This window comes from Anguilla rostrata, chromosome 11 (genome assembly GCF_018555375.3).
Source record: "Anguilla rostrata isolate EN2019 chromosome 11, ASM1855537v3, whole genome shotgun sequence".
Taxonomy (NCBI): Eukaryota; Metazoa; Chordata; class Actinopteri; order Anguilliformes; family Anguillidae; genus Anguilla; species Anguilla rostrata.
In genome coordinates this window covers 10,072,990-10,093,011 of record NC_057943.1, presented here as the reverse complement: position 1 = coordinate 10,093,011, position 20,022 = coordinate 10,072,990, and the positions used below count along the sequence as shown (strand labels likewise).

At 44.1% G+C, this 20,022-nt stretch overlaps 2 protein-coding genes across 4 annotated transcripts; one reads left to right on the top strand and one right to left on the bottom strand.

The window, feature by feature from the left end:
* Nucleotides 1-4: 4 nt before the first annotated feature.
* On the top strand, nucleotides 5-11,894 carry mthfr (methylenetetrahydrofolate reductase (NAD(P)H)). 2 transcript variants are annotated; one of them, XM_064297790.1, is made up of 12 exons: nucleotides 5-161; nucleotides 6,304-6,572; nucleotides 7,510-7,748; nucleotides 7,938-8,048; nucleotides 8,186-8,379; nucleotides 8,638-8,888; nucleotides 9,040-9,174; nucleotides 9,429-9,609; nucleotides 9,781-9,963; nucleotides 10,456-10,557; nucleotides 10,666-10,785; nucleotides 11,182-11,894. In XM_064297790.1, exons 1-12 carry the CDS (start codon nucleotides 150-152, stop codon nucleotides 11,383-11,385), a joined length of 2,001 nt encoding a protein of 666 aa, XP_064153860.1. In that variant the 5' UTR covers nucleotides 5-149; the 3' UTR covers nucleotides 11,386-11,894. The 2 variants fall into 2 exon arrangements, with proteins under 2 accessions (XP_064153860.1, XP_064153859.1); XM_064297789.1 differs by lacking the exon at nucleotides 5-161 and adding an exon at nucleotides 4,242-4,438.
* Nucleotides 11,895-15,944: 4,050 nt separating this feature from the next.
* LOC135233869 (protein SFI1 homolog) lies at nucleotides 15,945-20,004 on the bottom strand. Of its 2 annotated transcripts, none has more exons than XM_064297787.1 (5): nucleotides 19,403-20,004; nucleotides 18,787-18,920; nucleotides 18,364-18,487; nucleotides 16,965-17,082; nucleotides 15,945-16,395 (listed from the first exon to the last, which is right to left on the bottom strand). In XM_064297787.1, exons 1-5 carry the CDS (start codon nucleotides 19,571-19,573, stop codon nucleotides 16,292-16,294), a joined length of 651 nt encoding a protein of 216 aa, XP_064153857.1. In that variant the 5' UTR covers nucleotides 19,574-20,004; the 3' UTR covers nucleotides 15,945-16,291. The 2 variants fall into 2 exon arrangements, with proteins under 2 accessions (XP_064153857.1, XP_064153858.1); XM_064297788.1 differs by having other exon boundaries at nucleotides 16,972-17,082; nucleotides 19,403-20,003.
* Nucleotides 20,005-20,022: the final 18 nt, after the last annotated feature.

Sequence of the window (20,022 nt, the reverse complement as noted above, 5' to 3'; positions counted from 1 at the left end):
GCACACAAGACAACACTCCTGTCATGTGACGCACAACGCTGTCACGTGCTGAAGCTGCAGCTACAGGCTAAGAAGAAAGGCCATATGGCGCTGAACAAGAACGGTTTGAATAAGGTTAGACCGGTACAAAATACAAATACGTATACACAATGGAACAAAATGTGAGTATCATTTCGGATGTAGTTTTCTGCATTGTTTCAATTCCACGAAACTGTTTTCCCCACAAAAATCATTTTAAATATTGGTCGTCATAACTTACGATAAAACTTTTGGGACAGTTAGCTATCATACAATGGAATGAAAACCAGCATTGCTTTTTTGGAAGCGAGCTGTTGTGCTGCATAAACCAAGCCAGCTCCAACAAGTTAACACCATAGGCTACTGTAGCAAATGTATTCATGGTACGTCAAAAATACCACTCGTTTTAGAAGAACTTGCAAGCTGTGCAAAAGGTCGCATCCCTCTCTATACGCCAAACAGCGTTAAAGCGTTACACATAATTCGTGTAATTTTTAAATAAAATGTTGATTTAGTAGCTAGCCAGATCGTTAATCCGAACTGTTAATACGATTTTTAATGCACCGATTTCAAAACCGTACCTATTGTTGTCTACTCCGGGGCGCTCGGTGTAATAATAGGTGGGTAGTATACTATGTGAAGAAAAACTTTTCAACGCACAAAAATGCCAAGTTACTCACACATACAAAGCACTGTCTATAAATCACTAAGACTTAAAAATCTAGACTGATATCTAGTACGTCTATAAGTCACTAAGACTTAAAAATCTAGACTGATATCTAGTACTGATATAAAAATTCGGCCAAGTTACAAGAAACAATATTGGCTATCTTAGCTCACACAAAGTAAACATGCTGTATTCCAAAGCAATGCTGCTTCCCGGTGTTTTCTAAATAGTTTCAAGTAACCTGGCCCTGTGTTTTTTCATATTACCATCTGAACACATTGTGGTCATTTAAAGTTTTAAGTGTCACCTTATAAGTTCCCACGGGGATTATAAGTTGCAAAAGCAATAGTTTTAAAGTAACAGCCAATTATTCGTTAAAAATTAAGCTTGCATAGCAAAATAGAGATTTGCCTGAGCATTAGGTGGGATTCGATCCTGCGCCTCGAAGGTCCCATATGCAACAAGCTATTTTGCATGTATATGTGATGTTTTGATTGGCTTGTGTAGCTAAATGTCCAATTGGAAGATGTATTGTTTGTGGGCCTGGAGCATTTGTAACAATGTAATGGGCAGGAAAAAGAAGACGGAAAAAATGCAAAATCCCCTAATTTTTGGGGCTTTATTCTGTGGATGTGTGAAGGCATTACATTACAGGCATTTGGCAGACGCTCTTATCCAGAGCGACGTACAACAAAGGTGTTTGTGAATTATGTTTGTTGACATGAGGTCAGAAGGTACAGAAATTTATGTTTTTAAGGGCTGAGAGTCTGTGGTCATTGTGGTTATTTTTCTGTATGAAACCCTGGAAAGTACCAGACTCTTTGTACTGTATCTGTGTGGGACATGCCGTCCCTATAGTCAGCACTGTTGGGCCAGAATTTGTGCAGATCTGAGTTGCTAGCTATCTGGGTATATACCATAGCACTAAATGCCAGTTTAACAATTCTATGCTTGCCTTATAAACTGAATGATGTTGGAAACTTGCCTTGAGTGTTTCAGTTTGTTTACAAGGTACACCTGACTACACGCTAAGGTTGCTAGCTAATATCGGTCAATGGTGTTTCCCATTATGCATTAGCCTGCTAATGCTAACTTTGTGAAAGCTGCTTAGTTATCTATAACTGTTAGCCGACTTCATTGATTTCTGGTTTTGTGTGTGTTACGCACTGGAGAAAACGTTACCTGATATGAAATGGGCATTGCAGACACAAAAACTATGAATGATATCATCAGTCCAGTCTGTTCTTGTAATGGCTTGCAGCCACATGTCTGCACTTAGCTTAAATGGGGGTACTTGACAGTGACATTCAGTAAAAATGAAGGCCCTATTTCTTTGTTATATGAACTTTGATTGGCAACAGCACAACGAGACATTTTAGCCAACTCTCTCCTTATTAGTGTATCGATACTTGTGTTCTGTCACCACAGGGCATGCTCAACTTTCCTGACTTAAACGTGACATACACTCCAAAATGGTCTATTAATTTGTTGATAGTGGCTTGTGGATAGTGGATAGTGGTAATGTTTGTGCTCTTGGGTTGATTTGTAGTATGTTTGTGTATATCAGCCCCTCAAGCTGTATACCAGCATGATGCATATAGGACACAACGTGACCAATAATAATAAAAAAAAGTCCTTATGGAAAAAACCTCTGCATATATAGATAGTTGACATGATTAGTACCAAAGGTAGATTTTTAAATCTGGAATGATAGAATGTATGTATGAAGTTTGGCAAATTTGTACGTCTGGAAAGCCAGAATGTGTTTATGAAGTTTTGCATCAATTGGACTATAGGTATGAAAGTTGTGGGCCAAAAACTGAATATATGCCTTTTCGTGGCACCATTTTGCCAATGTGTGTGATACCTTTCCTGAGCAGTGGGGGGCATAGTAGCTTGCCTTCCAAATATGGTTACTCTAGGAAAGAGGTAACCAACCCTGGTACTGGGTATCTACCATCCTGTAGGTTTTCACTCCAACCCTAGCAAAGCACACATCATTCAACAGCTAGAGATTTCATTGAGCTGCTACTTAATAGAATCAGGTGTGCCAAACTGGGGTTGAAGTAGAAAGTTCCTGAATGGTAGATCTCCAGGAACATGGTTATTTACCACTGCTCTAGGAATTACGGTTTCTGAGCTACAGATACGTTTATTGGAGAAAAAGAAAGCAGTTCAGCAGAAACAATAGGGTTCCAGCTCTACCGTATTTAAAAGCATGTCAGCATACATTTAATATGATTCTTATTCAATTATCTGAAATGTTTCTTCTGAAAATTGCAATTTGAAAATTATAATATTACCAAGGGGATCCTCTCACCTACTTTTGTTTACAAAATCAGTGGCCTTCTCAGACTTTGTTTTTGGTGGTACTACCACATAATTACCACATGAGGTCAATAGAAACACACCGATGAAATCCATTCAGGTACTAAAATGTGCCCAAAAGTATTTGCTACACAGTATATGAAAAACAATAAATTGAATAAATATATACAATGAATAGAAATCGGGTACACAATTCAGAATTAATCACAATTAATTAAACAATGAACAGGCCACTTATTGTTGCATCTCATAGATAACATTACTGTTGCTTACATTTCTCACCATTTTCCATTCAGCATAGGGAAAAAACATGGTACCCTATTGAAGGTGCTTAGGCTCCACTGTAAAATTTAATAGGATGGTCGGTGTCGCTGACCATACGCGCACAGAGTCAAACGACAGGACAGCTAGTTCGTTCGACGTTGATCTACTACAGGCTTGATCTGGCTATCCCGTCAATGTGATTCGGTTCAGGTATGATGAGTTGTGCAGAATCCTCTACTTTATATTGTACATTCGATGGCCGTTTAACACAGTACAGCTGCCAGTTCTACATAGCAACACTAGCTACACGCATCACAGCTTCGGGCTTTCGCTGCTCCGCTGGCGCCGCGGACAGGTAGGCTACTGCTGCTGCGTTGTCTATGGTAGGATTGTCTCTGGGGCTGTAATAGATATATAGATTTATATAGAATTTATATAGCAGTATTCTTTTTGTGTCGTGTGGCTCTTTTTGTTTGTGCTCTGTATATTATGTCTTTCGTGTAGCCTATGTTGTTTCCATATTAAAAAAGTTTTTTTTTTTAATGAAAATGTGTCAGTTGGACAGTATGCATCGTTTGTCCAAGACAAATTTCCTTCGAGACAATAAAGTTTATCTTATCTTGCATTCCAGCACTGCATAACATTCAGCAGTAGCCTATGCTACATAAGTCATTCCTGACCGTTATGTACCTTAGTTTTTTCACTTTTTTAAAATGCGATGTTAAAAAAAAAAATAAATAAATAAATAAATAATAATAATAAATATATATATATATATATATATGATGTTTTGACTTTGGACTGTTACGGCTCTTTTTCCAATATTATGAAAACACCAAAGGTCCGACAATGTTCGTCGGTCACCGTTATTTACGGTACCTTTTCAATCTTTTCCCAACCGCGACTTCGCTGCGTTTTCTTTAACGCCTCCTGCTTATTAAATGTCACGTGATTGCTTGTAGCCTACATGCCTTTGGAGGAAGGCGCATTTCATTCCGTTTGCTTAGCCAAAGCCATCAGTGTCGCTACTTATAAGCGGCTTGTCGCTACGACTGATCATAACGGATGTGCGACTGTTGCGAGGAAAGATCATTGCAGTCGCAGGTAGGCAGGCTGGCTGTGACCGAATCCCGGGAGCAGCCCAAGTGGTACGCTTTCAAGGTATGCTGGTGTTTTTAACTCACTAACATTTCATTTATCATACAAGCATGCTGCCATTTTTACTAGCTTTCGAGCTGTGATTCCTTGTATGAATGAACACAATTTGCAAATAATTGCATGGCCGACTGTATTGTTCTCGTTCGGGTTGCTGATAATAACTGCACCACGATATGACCTGTGTAGTGGCATTTTTGCGAACTGTTAGATGGGTAACATGGCAATATACAGCTTGCTTATCTATATGAGGCATCAATTGTAAAGCGCTTTGGATAAAAGCGCTATATAAATGCAGTCCATTTACCATATGATTCTCATGAGAACTCCTCCTTTTAGTCAGCGGTGGGTAAATCCATTCCTGAAGGACTTGAGTGGATGCAGGTTTTCAGCTGACATTTCGGCTATCATTCATTAAGAAACGTAGCTTAATCTCAATTGCTTAATGATTCGACTGATTTAATGATTAAGAACAGCAGTTGGCACGAAATCCATGAATGGGTACGGCCCTCCTTGCCTACTCTTAACTAATCGAACATTACTGAACGTGTTCTAATACGTGCATTACCTGCATTGTTTAAATCGAAAAGGGTATTTCAGAAAGTAATGCGTGAGGTAGCTAACGGTTATATATTGCGACATTATTAAATATCGGGATATCTTGCGGCTATTGTAGGCTCTGCATTTTCTAATCTAAATACATTTGTTTGTATTGTCAACTTATTCTACGGAATCTGCAGAACTACTGTAACATGCATGGTTGAAGTTGTTGTGACAATATCCTCTTTTCCACATGTTAATTTTAATGACAATGGATTACCTATTGCTGGTGTGTCATGGCCCGGATCATTGCATTGTCATTAATTGCTACCTGGAACGTTGGTGATTTGTGCATCGAGGTCTTTTCTTTGTGCACTGATTGCAAGTCACTCAGGATGAGGACGTCAGCTTAATGCCTCAAACGTAAATGGTACCTAAGGCATGCTGCTGACAAGATTAAAGACGGCAGTAAATTCTTGGCATCCTCGGTTGAGATGGCAATACATTTAAAATAGATTAATTCAAAGTGTAGAATTCTGTCTAGGGAATACACTACATGCTATGCTATCCCACAGCAACCAGCCAGCTGGCCTTTAATGTCATGTCCTGTTTCGTACTTTGTCAGGGTGTACGAATCTTAGTAAAAACTCAACTCGCGCACCAATACAGTTGCCCCGCAGTTGCACTAAACCGTGTCGTACATCTCAGCAGCTCGTCAACTGTTACCTTTTTTCAGCCGACATAGCTACAGCCTACATTGTTCTCTCGTTTCATGGCCATCTGATGCTCCCATATTGATTTATCTTCTATCTCTTAAAAGTGAAGTGTTGGCCAAATTCGAGATCGACACTTACTGATTTTGGGAAAACGCTACAGTGTTGGCTAGAAGTGAAGTGAACACTATATGAAACGGAACAAACCATCACAAACGCTGCTGGATTATGTGAATATTACGAAACGGAATTATGCACCCGTTATACAGTGCACATAATGCACTGCGTACTGTGTCATGTCCACGTCTCACCAGTATTGCACCAGTATTAACTGTCCTCTCACATTTACAAAGTTTCATTTTTGTCTGGAAATGTGTTTAAATAATAAATACTTAATGATTAAGCATTCTCTAGTCCGTGTCCCTAAACTGACCCTCTGGCTACAAATTTGAGAGATCGAATATTCCATTTTTTTGTGCGTGGAAGTAGTGGATGCATTACATAAAAAAGATTAAATTCAAGTCTTTCCTCTTTTTGAAAGCAGCCCACATAATTAGTCTGATTGTTTAAAAAAAAAAAAAATGTATGTGTGAGTCTAACTGACCTCTCGTTGGGCAGGCGAAGGTGACCTCTGACACCATGGTGAATCACGTGCAGCGTGTGGATGGATACTGGCAGGCCGCCAAGAGCGACTCGAGCGGCGGGAGCAACAGCGGGGGCGAGAGCTCGAAGGAGAGCTCGCGGTGCTCCACGCCCGTGCTCGACGCCGACCGCAAGGACAGGCTGCGCGACAAAATGAGGCGCAGGACGGAGTCCGGGGACCACTGGTTCTCCCTGGAGTTCTTCCCTCCCCGAACCGCCAGCGGCGCCGTCAACCTCATCTCCAGGTCAGGCTTCACCGCCGGGCGCGGTGCCGGTTTAGTAAGGCCCGCACGTGGTCGGGTATCTTAGTAACGCTGTTACCTTGGATGCCATTTCTGTTGCGTCTTTCCCCGGATCTCTGTTCTTGCAAGTATTAGCCATACTGGTTTTGCTATGTAGGCTACGTGGTATACAAAATGTCAGTTGCCTAACTGTCGATATTTTCCTCACTGCCTTGTCCATGGTACATTATTTTAGCAAACTTAATATTCGCAGTCGCTGTACCTGCCTTACCTTAAGCTTATAAAATGCAGGTCATGTAATGAGCAATATGCACTGCTACAGTGTACTTGGACATAAGTAGGATGGCTGCCTGTTGCCTGCAATAAAGTTTGAAAATGATCAGTTCATGTTTTTGTCCCTGAAAGGGCTGTTATACAATAAACCTAAAGAACAAAAATGCTACAATAACTTGAAACCCTAAAACTGCTATTTTTGGGACGGTTTTCATACTGTGAAAATATCATACTGTTGCATCCCTAGTGCTTGTCTCTGCATTATCGCTGAATGGTACTGCCTTGTTAAAATGACCACATTGTATCCCATGTCACACATGGATCTCTCTTCTCGTGGATTGGATTTCTACAGCTACTTCCATGGGTCTCAAAGCTCTTCATTGCTAGCTGCCAGGGTGTCTCACTCAGTGCCAATGTGCATTCACATGGGTGAATCCCTGTGGCTATTGCCAGAATACCCATCTCGCATGAGGGATTTATTTAAATCTGGGGTAAAGGTGCAGTAGGATAGACGGGGACAGATTGTGAGTTTGGACAGGGCTCTGCTGTTGGACGAACCGTGGGGTTTCGCGCTAAACAAGAAAATGAAGCCAAAAAAAACCAAGCGAATAGATTTATGCGAGGCGTGTTTTGACGTACCGCGGGTTCTCCCCGTCTCGTTTCGTAGGTTTGATCGCATGGGATTGGGTGGACCGCTTTTCATCGACATCACCTGGCACCCGGCGGGGGATCCCGGATCCGACAAGGAGACGTCGTCCATGATGATCGCCAGCACGGCCGTCAACTACTGCGGCCTGGAGAGCGTCCTGCACCTGACCTGCTGCAACCAGACCAAGGCTAAGATCACCGAACACCTGAACAAAGCCAAGCATCTGGGCCTGAAGAACATCATGGCTCTCAGAGGAGGTACGGGCATCGCTCAGCTGGCTCTCTACAGACAGCGTGTTCACCGATAGCTCTTCAGGTCGCCCGGGCCTTCTAAAGGAGCACAGGAGTGGATCTGAGCTTGTGTAGGACAGTCTTCCTGGGCTGCAGCTGACATTTTGTTTCTGTGTGTGTTTTTTGAGTGTGTATGTGCTCGCCCCCGACCACTAGATCCCATGGAAGACCGATGGGAGCAAGAGGAAGGAGGTTTCAACTATGCCGCGGAGTTGGTCAAACACATGCGCTGCGAGTTTGACGACTACTTTGACATCTGCGTTGCCGGTAAGCGTCCGGGAGCGTCTGCCTAGGTCACAAAGTGTTTGTTCTTCTGGTGCGAGTGTAAAATGCAGTGCTGGATGACCCATCTCTTGGTTTGATGTGTATGGGCTGTGTTTCCTCCCCCTCTCGTGATGGTAAAGGGTACCCCGCGGGCCACCCGGAGGCTGAGAGCTACGCAGACGACCTGAGGCACCTGAAAGAGAAGGTGGACGCCGGGGCCGACTTCATCGTCACCCAGCTCTTCTTTCGGGCGGAGACCTTCTTCACGTTCCTCAAGGACTGCAGGGCCATTGGCATCACCTGCCCCATCCTGCCTGGAATCTTCCCCATCCAGGTACCTGGAACAAAACTGCACATTGTTCACATTAGGGGGGAAGTTGGGGTAATCATTAAACCTGCAGTAAGTTTTTGTACTCTAAACTGAGCATTCCTTCAAGAATCCAAGTGATACATGCGTGGATATTTTATGTTATATTTATTTTTTCCATCTCACGTCCAGCTGAAGAATTAATTACCATTGGAGCAGAACAGTAGTAGGTCAGTTTGTGATGTTTTGTGTATTTCCCACACCATTCATTTTGGGTGTTTTCAGGGTTACCAGTCCCTGCGACAGTTAGTGAAGCTGTCCAAGCTGGAAGTGCCAGAGGAGATCAAGCAGGTTATTGAGCCCATCAAGGACAATGACGCCGCCATCCGGAACTATGGCATCCACCAGGCAGTGGGCATGTGCAAAGTGCTCCTGGACAGTGGGGAGGTCCCAGGCCTACACTTGTACACGCTCAACAGAGAGGTGGCCACTATCGAGATTCTGAAGCAGCTGGGACTTTGGATTGAGGACCCCAGGTCTGTGTTCATAATTTAAAAATTTAAAAGATTTGGTACTCGGTTGTACTTGTCACATGCAAACAAAACAAGGAAAAACTCCATAAATGTCACAAGGGAAACTTTTCAGCAGTTTCGCCTGATTTTGAAAACTGATCTTCTCTCTTTGAAGGCGACCGCTCCCCTGGGCCATCAGCGCCAATCCAAAACGCTTAGTGGAGGACGTCCGGCCAATCTTCTGGGCCTCAAGACCCAAAAGCTATATCTACAGAACTCAAGACTGGGATGAGTTCCCCAATGGGAGATGGTGTGTTTCATGTTCTGTTTTTTACCGTACAGTTGAGTTTGTTGCCCATTTTCACGTTGAATGTATGAAATCAGTATAATTGTCTTATTCACTGTACATTTTAGAATCATCAGTATGTTGGAATTACGTCAGTGCTGAGAACTAGTATGCGCACATGTAAGCAATATAATTGGACAACGCAAGGGGTAAAGTCCACTGTGAGGAGCATATAAGAGGCTGTGCCCAATCAGATCTTCCTAACTCTCAACCGTCAGGGGAAACTCGTCCTCTCCTGCCTTCGGCGAGCTGAACGATTACTACCTGTTCTACCTGAAGAGCAAGTCGTCCAAAGACGACCTGCTTATGATGTGGGGAGAGGAGCTCATGAGTGAGGAAAGCGTCTTCGAGGTGTTCACCAGCTACATCATGGCCCAGCCCAACCGTGGTGGACACAAGGTGAGGCAACATCACGCACTTGACTTACCAGAGCTTAGCAGACTTACCAAGAGCGCCCTGTCTAATATGTAACCGAGGCTAAATCTAAGCCTTCACTCCGGCCTTTCTCACTGGCTCTTTCATACCAGGACTCTTTATTGTGATTGGCTATAAACGGCTGTTACTTTTAAGGTGATTTGCCTGCCGTGGAACGACGACCCGTTGGCCCCGGAGACCAACCTGCTGAAGGACGAGCTGGAGAAGGTGAACCGGCGCGGCATCCTGACCATCAACTCCCAGCCCAACATCAACGGCAAGCCGTCCTCGGACCCCATCGTGGGCTGGGGCCCCCCGGGGGGTTACGTCTTCCAGAAGGTGAGGGCGCGCGACGTGGCTCGTCACCGATTTGCTACCACGAGTTCACCACAAAATGTTTTAGTCAGTGAAGTCAGCATTGTGCAATTTGGAAAGCTACTTTCAGGATACTGGGTAGTGTGACCTTGGGGTTATGAGTCATCTTGTACTTCTAAAAACTTTTTTCCCTTATTTTTGCATTTTATGAGGTTTATTAACTGTTGGCCAGTCAGGCAAATAAAAATGGACCCCAGGTTTGTAATGGAAGAAAGGAAAGTTTAGTTACACAGTCACTGTGGGAACACAAACATGTTAGGAAGTGTTGAATGGATGCAAGGTTTTAGCAATGGCCCTGGAGGGTAAGACTTCGGGCCCTGTCTGATTGCTTTGGACACTTGATTGTTACAAGATCTCTGAACAGCCAGACCTCAAGAATTTGTCTGATACACAAGCACAGACGTCACACGATGTTTTTATGCGGGCTTAAAAACAACTTCCTTGCATAATCAACAGGCTTATCTGGAGTTTTTCACGTCGAGTGAAAACGTCACTGCACTCCTGAAAGTACTGAGGAGATACGAGCCCCGTGTGAACTACCACATCGTCAACGTCAAGGTAAAACCGTCTTCACGCATCACAGCCTCCAAATGAAAAGTGTGTGCTGATGGAGGCAATGAGCTGTGAAATGGAGACTTTGTGAATGAATGAAAAATGTCTCACCAGGGCGAGAACATCACCAATGCCCACGACATGCAGCCCAACGCTGTGACCTGGGGCATATTCCCTGGCCGGGAGATTGTACAGCCCACGGTGGTGGATCCAGTCAGCTTCTTGTACTGGAAGGTAAGGTTGTTAAGGTCATCTTTTTTGTGCATCATTTGAATGTGTTGTTCATTCTCCATTTTAAAAGGGGCACATGCACGTGGCATTACTGTGTAACGGTAGTAATGACGGCTGCTGCAAGAGAAACCACTTACAGGCCTTCTTCAGTTCAGACAATCCCTCAAACTTCAGTACATTATTTATATTAGCAGGTCCCCTTATTCAGGGTAACTTAAAATTTACACGCAAAATAATTATCCATTTATATGGCTGGATATTTAGATTGAATGATTTAGGTACCTTGTCAGCTTAAGTTTCCAGAAGCCGATTTAATGCTTTGATTGTTAGTTAAAAATGTAAAAGGTCCAAAGCTGTGGAGAAAAGGTGGTTTTATGGGAGCCTGTTGATGGTTGGCAGGACGAAGCCTTCGCCCTGTGGATCGAGCAGTGGGCCAAGCTGTATGAGGAAGAGTCCCCGTCCCGAATGATCATCCAGTACATCCACGACAACTACTACCTCGTCAACCTGGTGGACAATGACTTTCCCCTGGACAGCTGTCTATGGCAGGTCATAGACGACATGTTTGAGCTGCTGGACTCGCCCTCGGAAAATCTGCAATAAAACCCCACCCCTCCTAGCCCCCATTTCACACGCCACCACGCCTTTGGCACGCGACCCACCTGCCCGCCCGCCCGCCCGCCCCCCCGCCTGCCAGTGCTGCTATGAGGACCTCGGATCTTCCATTTCAAACACTAATAAAGAATGAAGCGGTGCTATGCAAGTTATACTTTCAAATCCCTCAGCTTTTACGTAGCTTGTTCTTCGGTACTTCTTTAGTAAATTTTTTGAAGCAACTTTTGGTAAGTGGAATGATCAAATGATACGAACTGTAAACATGGCAGATGTGTGTCACTCAAGAGACTGATTTATATACATAGACTGTGCCCCCTTTGGATGCGTGCACTGAATGTTTAACAGTATTTATATATCAGTGAAATTTCAGTGAAAGTGCTATTGAGTGTTTGACGGACACGTTCTGTTGATTGTGGTGTTTTTATACTTGTGAAATGTCATTTTATACTGATTGTGTTGAATGTTTTGTAATTACATTAAATTTATGGCTCTACACACCTACAGTTGTACATGTATTATTCCACAGACATTGAGAAGAAACAAGGCAGACTGTCGATGTGGAAAGAATCTAGGCCATTCTCGGCTGTTAGTCCTGGCTATAAGCATTCAGCATTGCTTGCTGAATTTTACTCAATTCAGAAACATTTTATCAGAAGCTCTAATATAAATGATGGTTGCGCAAAAAGTAAATAAGAATTAGATATTGTAATTACTGTAATCTTCTGTATAAAATGGTTGGTTTAAGTATTAGCCTTGTTCAAACATTTGAGTGATTCTATTTCTAGATGTTTGCATCTTGCAGTGTAGCCTCTGTAGTTCTGCTTGTGAAGTCTACGAACAAATCCCCACCTACCTCCTGAGGAGTGTTTCTGTCATCAACTGTAGAGGTATTCCTTGGCCTACCAGGCCCTTTGCAATTACTGGGCTCACCAGTGGTCTCTTCTTAATGATCCAAACAGTTGATTATAGGGTTTGGCCTCCGTCTCTGACAGTTTTTTTCTTATTTCTCAGCCTCGTAATGGCTTCCTTGACTTTCATTGACACTGGTCCTTATGTTGACAAACACCAACAACAGACTCCCAATGGTAATCAAAAGCCTAAAATCAAGACTAGATACTGAAAGCTATCTCTTGGACCTGCACCAAGGAAGCAATTGAACACACCTCACTAAACAGAAGCGCCCATGAAACAATGTGTCCCAAACATTATGGTGCCCTGAAATCGGAGGTGGGGGGGCTAAGTATAAAAAGTGTTATATTATCTACAGGGTGAAACCAAAATGTACAAAAATTTGGTTTAAACAAATCTGCACTTTGACCACATGTGAATTGGTTGATCACAAATCTAAAATTGTGGAGAACAGCCAGATCAAGAAACAATGTTTTTGTCCCAAACATTATGGAGCTCACGGTAGGTCTACAAAGGAAGTGCCACTAACCTAATCCACTGCTGTTTTCATAGCACCATTGTGAATGTTTAGGATCAAGGGTTAATGAGGTATACCTAGTTGGTATTGATTCATGAGTGTTATTTTGTTACAAAGTCCAGGACCACGTTTCCCACCCACAGAAAAGCACGGTGACTGGGTATTCCCAAAAAGACAGCAGATGAGCCCATTACTTAAGCCACACCAGAACCAATCAGGATCGAGCCTAATATTATCAGCTGACCGCACTGTGCCAGAAGTTACGTTGGCCAGAGTGCAACGCGTGTATATCACAGCGTATTCTTATCTAACACACTGATCCTATGACCCTGATCCACTTACATGTCATTGCCTGGCCGCGTTCAACTCTTAGCACACATCGTCTTGGCAACGCAGAACTGCAGCGATTCCATTTCAGTGTGCCACGTACCAAAGGCCTGCTTTATCAGCAGCTAGAGGCATAAATCGAAACTGGCATCATTTCATAACTCATTTTACACTACTTTTTTTTTTTTTTTACACCAGAGTGCGGAAGTACTGCTTCCCAGATGCTTCATATGTCTCAGTCAATCAGGCTTATTTTTAAATCCAACTGCCCTGAAGTGACCATCGGGCCAGTTTTGGCTGGTTTGGGTGGGGAGGGGGCGGGAGGGTCTTGCAGATGAAATATCCCGAAACATTAAGGTGCAGAAACATAAATGTAGGGCAGCTGCTGACAGGGTTCACAATGTGGGGCGGTAAACCTGCTGACCCATCAGGACAGAGCACACTTACTACACCTCAGTCCAGCTCCATCTCAGCACAGCCTCTTCTTGTGCTTCTGAAACTACAACTCAAACACAAACAAAAACCCACAAAGGCTACGGTCAGATTCCCCCCCCCCCCCTTTTTTTTGTTTGATAAGAACTACTGCGGGAGTATTTTTCAGAGCGGGGATTTTCACAGTCACAGTTCTCAGGACCAGGCCTGTAAGCTACCACTAAGGACATCGAGGTCATGTCCTGGGAATTTCTTTTTCATATCCATTTCCAAAGCCCATATTTAATTTCATTTTTCAGTGAGAAAATTTTCATTTCATTTTTCAGTCTGTTGCCATTCATTTCTGAGGGAAATGAATGACTTCTGTATTTTCTCAAATAAATCAAATGACTAAATTAAATGACTAAAGGGGGAAATTGAGCATACCTGGCCAAACCCCCCCACCCCCACCTCACTCCCCCCCCAGCTAAGTCTCTTGACCTCCCTATTTTTAAGGTCCTGGTTACACCCAGGACGATACCAAGAAATTATTTTAATAGAGCTCTGCAGGAATCAAACTTCTTCTTTAGGGAAGGGCTACTGGCCTTCACAGGATAGTGTAACTGTAACTTGCACCAACACATAATTTCCTTTAGGAGAAAACTCCAGATATTTATGGTGTCCACACACAACCACTCTCTGCCTGCTGAGTCATACAAAGTATTTATAGCTGTGGCGCAAACCTTCTACACACTGTGTGCGCGTGCATGTGCACGCGTGTGCATGTGTGTGTGTGTGTGGACAGCAACCCTGATGCCAGTTGTTCCTATTTGAGGGAGAGTGTAGTTGGCTTCCATACAGGGTAAAAACTGGACTATATTCCCCTGCAGGCCAGGCATAGCGCCAAATGAATCAGACTGCTTTCTCCAAGCTCCGAAAATGCAGGCAACAGTAAAGGAGGGCAAAAGCAAAGGAGCAGAGTGTGTGTAAAGTAGAGGTCTGGAGCCCTACCTGAGCCTGATGGGACCTCATCCTGGTGGACGGGTTTGGCCTCATTTTCTAATAAACACATCCAGCTTGGGTCGGGCCCGGTGCATTTTCTGGCTAATTAAACATTCTGGTTATGTATTCTATTAAATTTTAGGGCTATGCATTTCATTTGACACGTACATAGTAGCCTATGTATGTACACACAGCAGGCTGTTCCTATCTTACCTACTTTTCCTTGCTCTCTTTTTGTTTTACGTGCGTGAAGAGGGTGAGTCTTAAGTCCTAGGTTCCAGTTTTCAGACTAAGCAGCCCCCTCTTCTTCATCATAATGAATAAAGTCAAGCAACAAACAAATAGCCAAAGGAGAACTAAAACAAATATTAAAAACATCCGGTAAGTCCTGTGCATGGGCCAGTTGTGATGTTATTGCTAATACTGACAAAGAGCCCACTCGGGTATCGGGTGATGTGCAAACATTGCAACGCAATCCTAGCATATGGCAGCAAATTGACCATGTCAATAGACACTTGGAACGTGGTTGCCATATTGATGGTTTTGTATCGCTGTTTGTGTATCTGTGCTGTTGGACAGGTAATTCCTATTCAATGTGTGCGCTTTGTGCTATTTCCTTGCATTTTTACTTGGAGGCTGATCTGTTAGGCCTGTGTGCCATGGGTAAAAAACTGTGTGTGATGTGATGTTTTAAATGGCTGGCAGTTCACTAATATTGCTCTCAGAAAATATTGTTGAGAATCACTGCCCGTCCACTGTCGTACACGATCTGGAAAATCATTCAGTGGTGCCGTCTGTATTTGTGTGTGTGTGTGTGCAAGTGCGTGCGTGTGTGCATTTGTGCTTCAGTGTCTAGATCTACATGTTTTACAGAGGAAAAGCAGCAGGCATGCTGGGAATTGAAATAAGAAGGAGCTCTAAAATGTTTATTGTTTTGATCTGGGGTTCGTCAGGCTCGGGCGAAAAGGGAACTTCTGTCAGGTCAGGGGGCTGGGCTTGGCTAGGAACTTCTTGACTCGTGTTGGGTTTGGACTTCTCTCTCTGGCCCGCGCAGAGCTTTAGTGTAAAGGCTTATGGTGAGAACAGCACGTGGATACACACAGTCCCAAGGCTAGCAACTCTGCCTGCTGGACACAGCTCGCAAAACACATGGGACTGTTGTCATGGGCAGAGACACAGTGGGACAACAAACCCACTGCCCTCTCAGGCTGCTGGGAATTGCCCATATCTAAACAGAAGGTTCCGGAAGGTCTGTCCGTTAAATGAGGACCAGTCAGCTCTTCTGCGCCAGGGTTTGAACTGGGTTTTTAGCGTTGAGCTTCACTGTGTTTACTGTGCATGTGTTAAATACGCAGGGGTTAGAACAGAAACAAAAGTAAACTTCAGAGCCAAATAAAATCATTTAATCCCACTCAGAAGCAATGTAAATACTAAAAACATGTCATTACCAGTTTAAAAAAACGTGAATCAGAACAAAAAGAGCTAACACTGAAAAGATATATGGCAGCCTATAGCTTAGGGAGTTATGTATGAGGCAAAAGCACCCATTTCTTCCAATAATTCACAACAAATTTATGTCATATGGCCGTATGTTTTGGTTATCGACATTTTTCTGTTGAAAATTCTCAGGGATCTTCAGGAATATTCTCAAAATGTACCGGCAGCTGAAGAGTTAAAGCAGTTGAGACATTACTTGACCCCGGGGGCGGTTTTGGGGGAATGGCCGCTCTAGCCGTCCAGCTTCTCGTTCCGCCGCCCGGCTGTCAGAGTCCAGCGGCCACACTCCCCCGCGATGTGGGTCAAAGGATGCGGCCCCTCCACAGGCGGAAAGCCTACGGGGGCATTCCAACAACGCACAGCAGATTACACCCGCGTTACATCATCAACAGGCCAGCTTAAACGTGTGACTCCTTAGAACAGGCTGTGCTCAGTGTGAACGCAACAACATTGCACTCGACACCGTGTACACCGTGCACCGCATTCCACTTTAAGACATTCAGAAATGTCTCATGATAAAAAATGCGAGGGTAGACTGTTTGGTAACCCACACATACATCGCCTGCGTGGCCACAGGTTTGATTCCTGCCCGTGGCACTTCCAGTAAACCCCCCTACTTCCCCACTGGCTTTATAAAAAATACACAAGGAGGGAAGTTTCCATCCTTTAAAAAAAAAAGCTGTTGCATAAACAAAAGAACAAGTGAAACCAAATCAACGGCAAATACTTTACGCATGAAGGAAGGGAGCTCTAGAGCAGAGAGACAAAAAGTGTGAGGATCTTCTGCTAAATAAATGAAAGTGAGACAGGGAGAACCGTTTGCAAGGCCTGCAGTAAATGCATGCACTGTGCACAGATTGAGATGTATTGATGTCTGGCTGGCTGTGCGTGCTACAAACCCCACCTCTGACCTGGGCTAGGAGTGCTCTGTTCTGCTGGGCCTCGAAGGTCAAGGACACCCCGGTCCTGATCCGCCTCTTCCTCCAGGTCAGCCACGCCCGTTCCTGAAGCCTGTGCGCAGACTGGAGGGGAACCAGAGCGATGGCCGCTGTCACCCAAAGCCTGCTAAAGCTACCGCTGCCATTTTATAAACGAGACACACGTCACACAGGCTTCCTACAGACAGCACTGGCAGTCTAAAGAGGGGTGCAGTGGTGGCTACAGGGCCATCATAAAGGGGTAGGGAAGTTAGGATGATTCCAAAGGCCCTCACTGACAGGGGCCCTCAAGAAATATCACATAAGATTTTCTGGGGTGGTGGGGCCCGATGTAAGATCTTCTCTTGGGGTCCAAAATCCCTGGTGGTGCCCCTAGGGGGCAGTGTGTCAGGAGCTTACTGTATATGGAACCCATGAACATTTTCTGATCACTTCCTTTTGAGCGCTACAGAGTGAGAAAGACTGCACTTTGAGGAAGGACAATAATACAACTGGACTTTCACCAACCAGGGCTGCCATTTCTGTTTTTAAGCAGCCAGACCACTGTTGCTTATCCTTTCAGTTTATACAACTGTATCTGACATAACCGTTACAGTCATATCAGGTCAGCAAACCTCACGACACATGATGATGTTCTGAAAGAAATGTCTGTTGAGTAACACATATTCCACACTGTACACTGTTGAGTAATGCATACTCTATACCAGGGGTGGGCAATTCTGGTCCTGGAGGGCCGATGTGCATGCAGGCTTTTGTTTCCACCAGTTGCCCTGGGTAAATGAGCTGATTGACTGTGTGAACCAACACTGGTTCACTTGTAAATCAGATCACAGAAACACGTTTCAGATAGGGACACAAGAGCAGTCTTCGGCTGTCATTCACATGCTCATCAAGGAATGAAGCAAAAATGTCAGATGGTGTAAATGTTAGGGCTAATTGCATAATTAAGGCCAGAAGTTGGCATGAAAACCAGAAACAGATATGGCCCTTGTTGCCCACCTCTGCTCTATACTGTACACTGTTGAGTAACGCGTACTCTATACTGTACACTGTTGAGTAATGCATACCCTATACTGTACACTGTTGAGTAACGCATACTCTATACTGTACACTGTTGAGTAACGCATACTCTATACTGTACACTGTTGAGTAACGCATACTCTATACTGTACACTGTTGAGTAATGCATACTCTATACTGTACACTGTTGAGTAACACATACTGTATACTGTACACTGTTGAGTAACGCATACTCTATACTGTACACTGTTGAGTAACACATACTCTATACTGTACACTGTTGAGTAACGCATACTCTATACTGTACACGCTCACAGGCCGATAAGTGGCGGTGGCTCTGGTTACCATGTGTCTGAAGAAGACCGCAGCTGCCGCCTGGCTCCTCCAGGACGTCCAGAGGAGCTGAGCGCGTCTCCTCGCGATCCTCCGCTCCAAGACCAGCTGCCGCCACCTCCTCAGATACTTCTGACTGTGGAGGTCACAGGTCACAGACAAGACTCCACCAGACATCAGCACTATTGACCCTAAGGGTTATCCGTTATCAATTCAGGGGTTTCTCAGTTAAATTACATTACGGGAATTTAACAGACAATCTTATCTAGAGTGACTTTACATTTTTACACAGTTGGATATACTGTAGCAATTCAGGTAAAGCAATCCTCTTGCTCAAGGATACAACGCCAGTGTCCTAATCCGGGAATTGAACCTGCAACCTTCAGGTTACAAGGCAGGTGACCATGATACAACACTGACACCCCAGTCACTTACCTGAGCCTGGACTCCTCCAGCTCACTTCCTTTCACCTCTCTCTGTTTCGTACTGCGCGCTACAAGCATCTTCTGAACCCAGACGGAGAGGTACTTCTTTGAAAGGTGGAGGGAGCGGCACTTCTGGGCCTCAACCTGATTCGGAAGGAGGCGTGAGGACATAAGAATGGGCCATTCCACCCATCTGAAAGTCCATCTGCATTCAGGAGTGGATCCAGCAGCGCATTAAGTCTGATCTTGAACAGTCATAGACATACGGCATGGTGTCATTTTCTTTTTTTTTTGCCACAGCTAAATATGGTACGTGTGTGGATTTGAAGAAGAAACTACAGAAATAATTTAAACGTTGTGATATATGCTTCAAACACAATGAGACAATTTATGACAGGACTTTAACTGGCAGTTGCATAATCACGCATGTACACACACACACACACACACACACACACACATAAAAACAAACATAAACACATACACGGCCCTTATACTTGCACCCATAAAAACAGACATAAACACACACACACAAACACACATGCTCGCATGTACACACACTCACACACACACACACACACAGCTTGTACACACACATACAAAAACAGGCACACAGAGACACTCACCTGCAGATGCCATGCCCTAAGTGACGCAGACAGCAGTCTCCTCTCCCGTCTAGCTTTTGCCTGCTGTATGTTGATGCGCAAGGCATGCTGGGATAGCGTGCGTTTCCTCCAGGTGGTGAAGGAAGCGTATAACTGCAGGGTGTGCACCCGTTCGTCCACAGTACGTAACATCTGCCGCTGTGTCTCCACAGCCAGCCGCCACTCATAAAGACACCTGCAAGAGAGGAAGTGACATCATTACTAATCTTCTCAGACACAAGTCCCTGTTAAGAATTAGGACTGTGAAATAACACACATGAACATAATTGACTGTATATAAATAATGTAAGAAGGTTGTGTGTGATTAAATATGGGCCAATTTGTCTACAGGAAATCGGTACTGGGCCAATTTGTGATACAGGGTATATTTCCTGACCCCTGAAAGTGTCATCAAACTAAACTCCTGGAAAATGGGATACAGAAAGGACAGCTTAAACAGCTTGAATAGGGCGACTCAGGTCCTGTGTTGCTCAGGTCTGTGTATGATCTGCAAGAATAACAGTCGTAAAGGCCAAAGGTCATATGAATAAGCAGCTGACTTCAAGATCTGATGGATCTGAGAGAAGTATGTATACACATTC

Coding starts and splice junctions, on each gene's coding strand:
- mthfr (XM_064297789.1), top strand. CDS start 4,343: ATGTGCGACTGTTGCGAGGAAAGATCATTGCAGTCGCAGGTAGGCAGG. Junction 8,380..8,637: donor CTGGAATCTTCCCCATCCAG/GTACCTGGAACA, acceptor GGGTGTTTTCAG/GGTTACCAGTCCCTGCGACA. Junction 9,175..9,428: donor GAGTTCCCCAATGGGAGATG/GTGTGTTTCATG, acceptor CTCAACCGTCAG/GGGAAACTCGTCCTCTCCTG.
- LOC135233869 (XM_064297787.1), bottom strand. CDS start 19,573: ATGTTACGTACTGTGGACGAACGGGTGCACACCCTGCAGTTATACGCT. Junction 17,083..18,363: donor CGGTCTTCTTCAGACACATG/GTAACCAGAGCC, acceptor GTTCCCCTCCAG/TCTGCGCACAGGCTTCAGGA. Junction 16,396..16,964: donor ACTCCTAGCCCAGGTCAGAG/GTGGGGTTTGTA, acceptor ATGCCCCCGTAG/GCTTTCCGCCTGTGGAGGGG.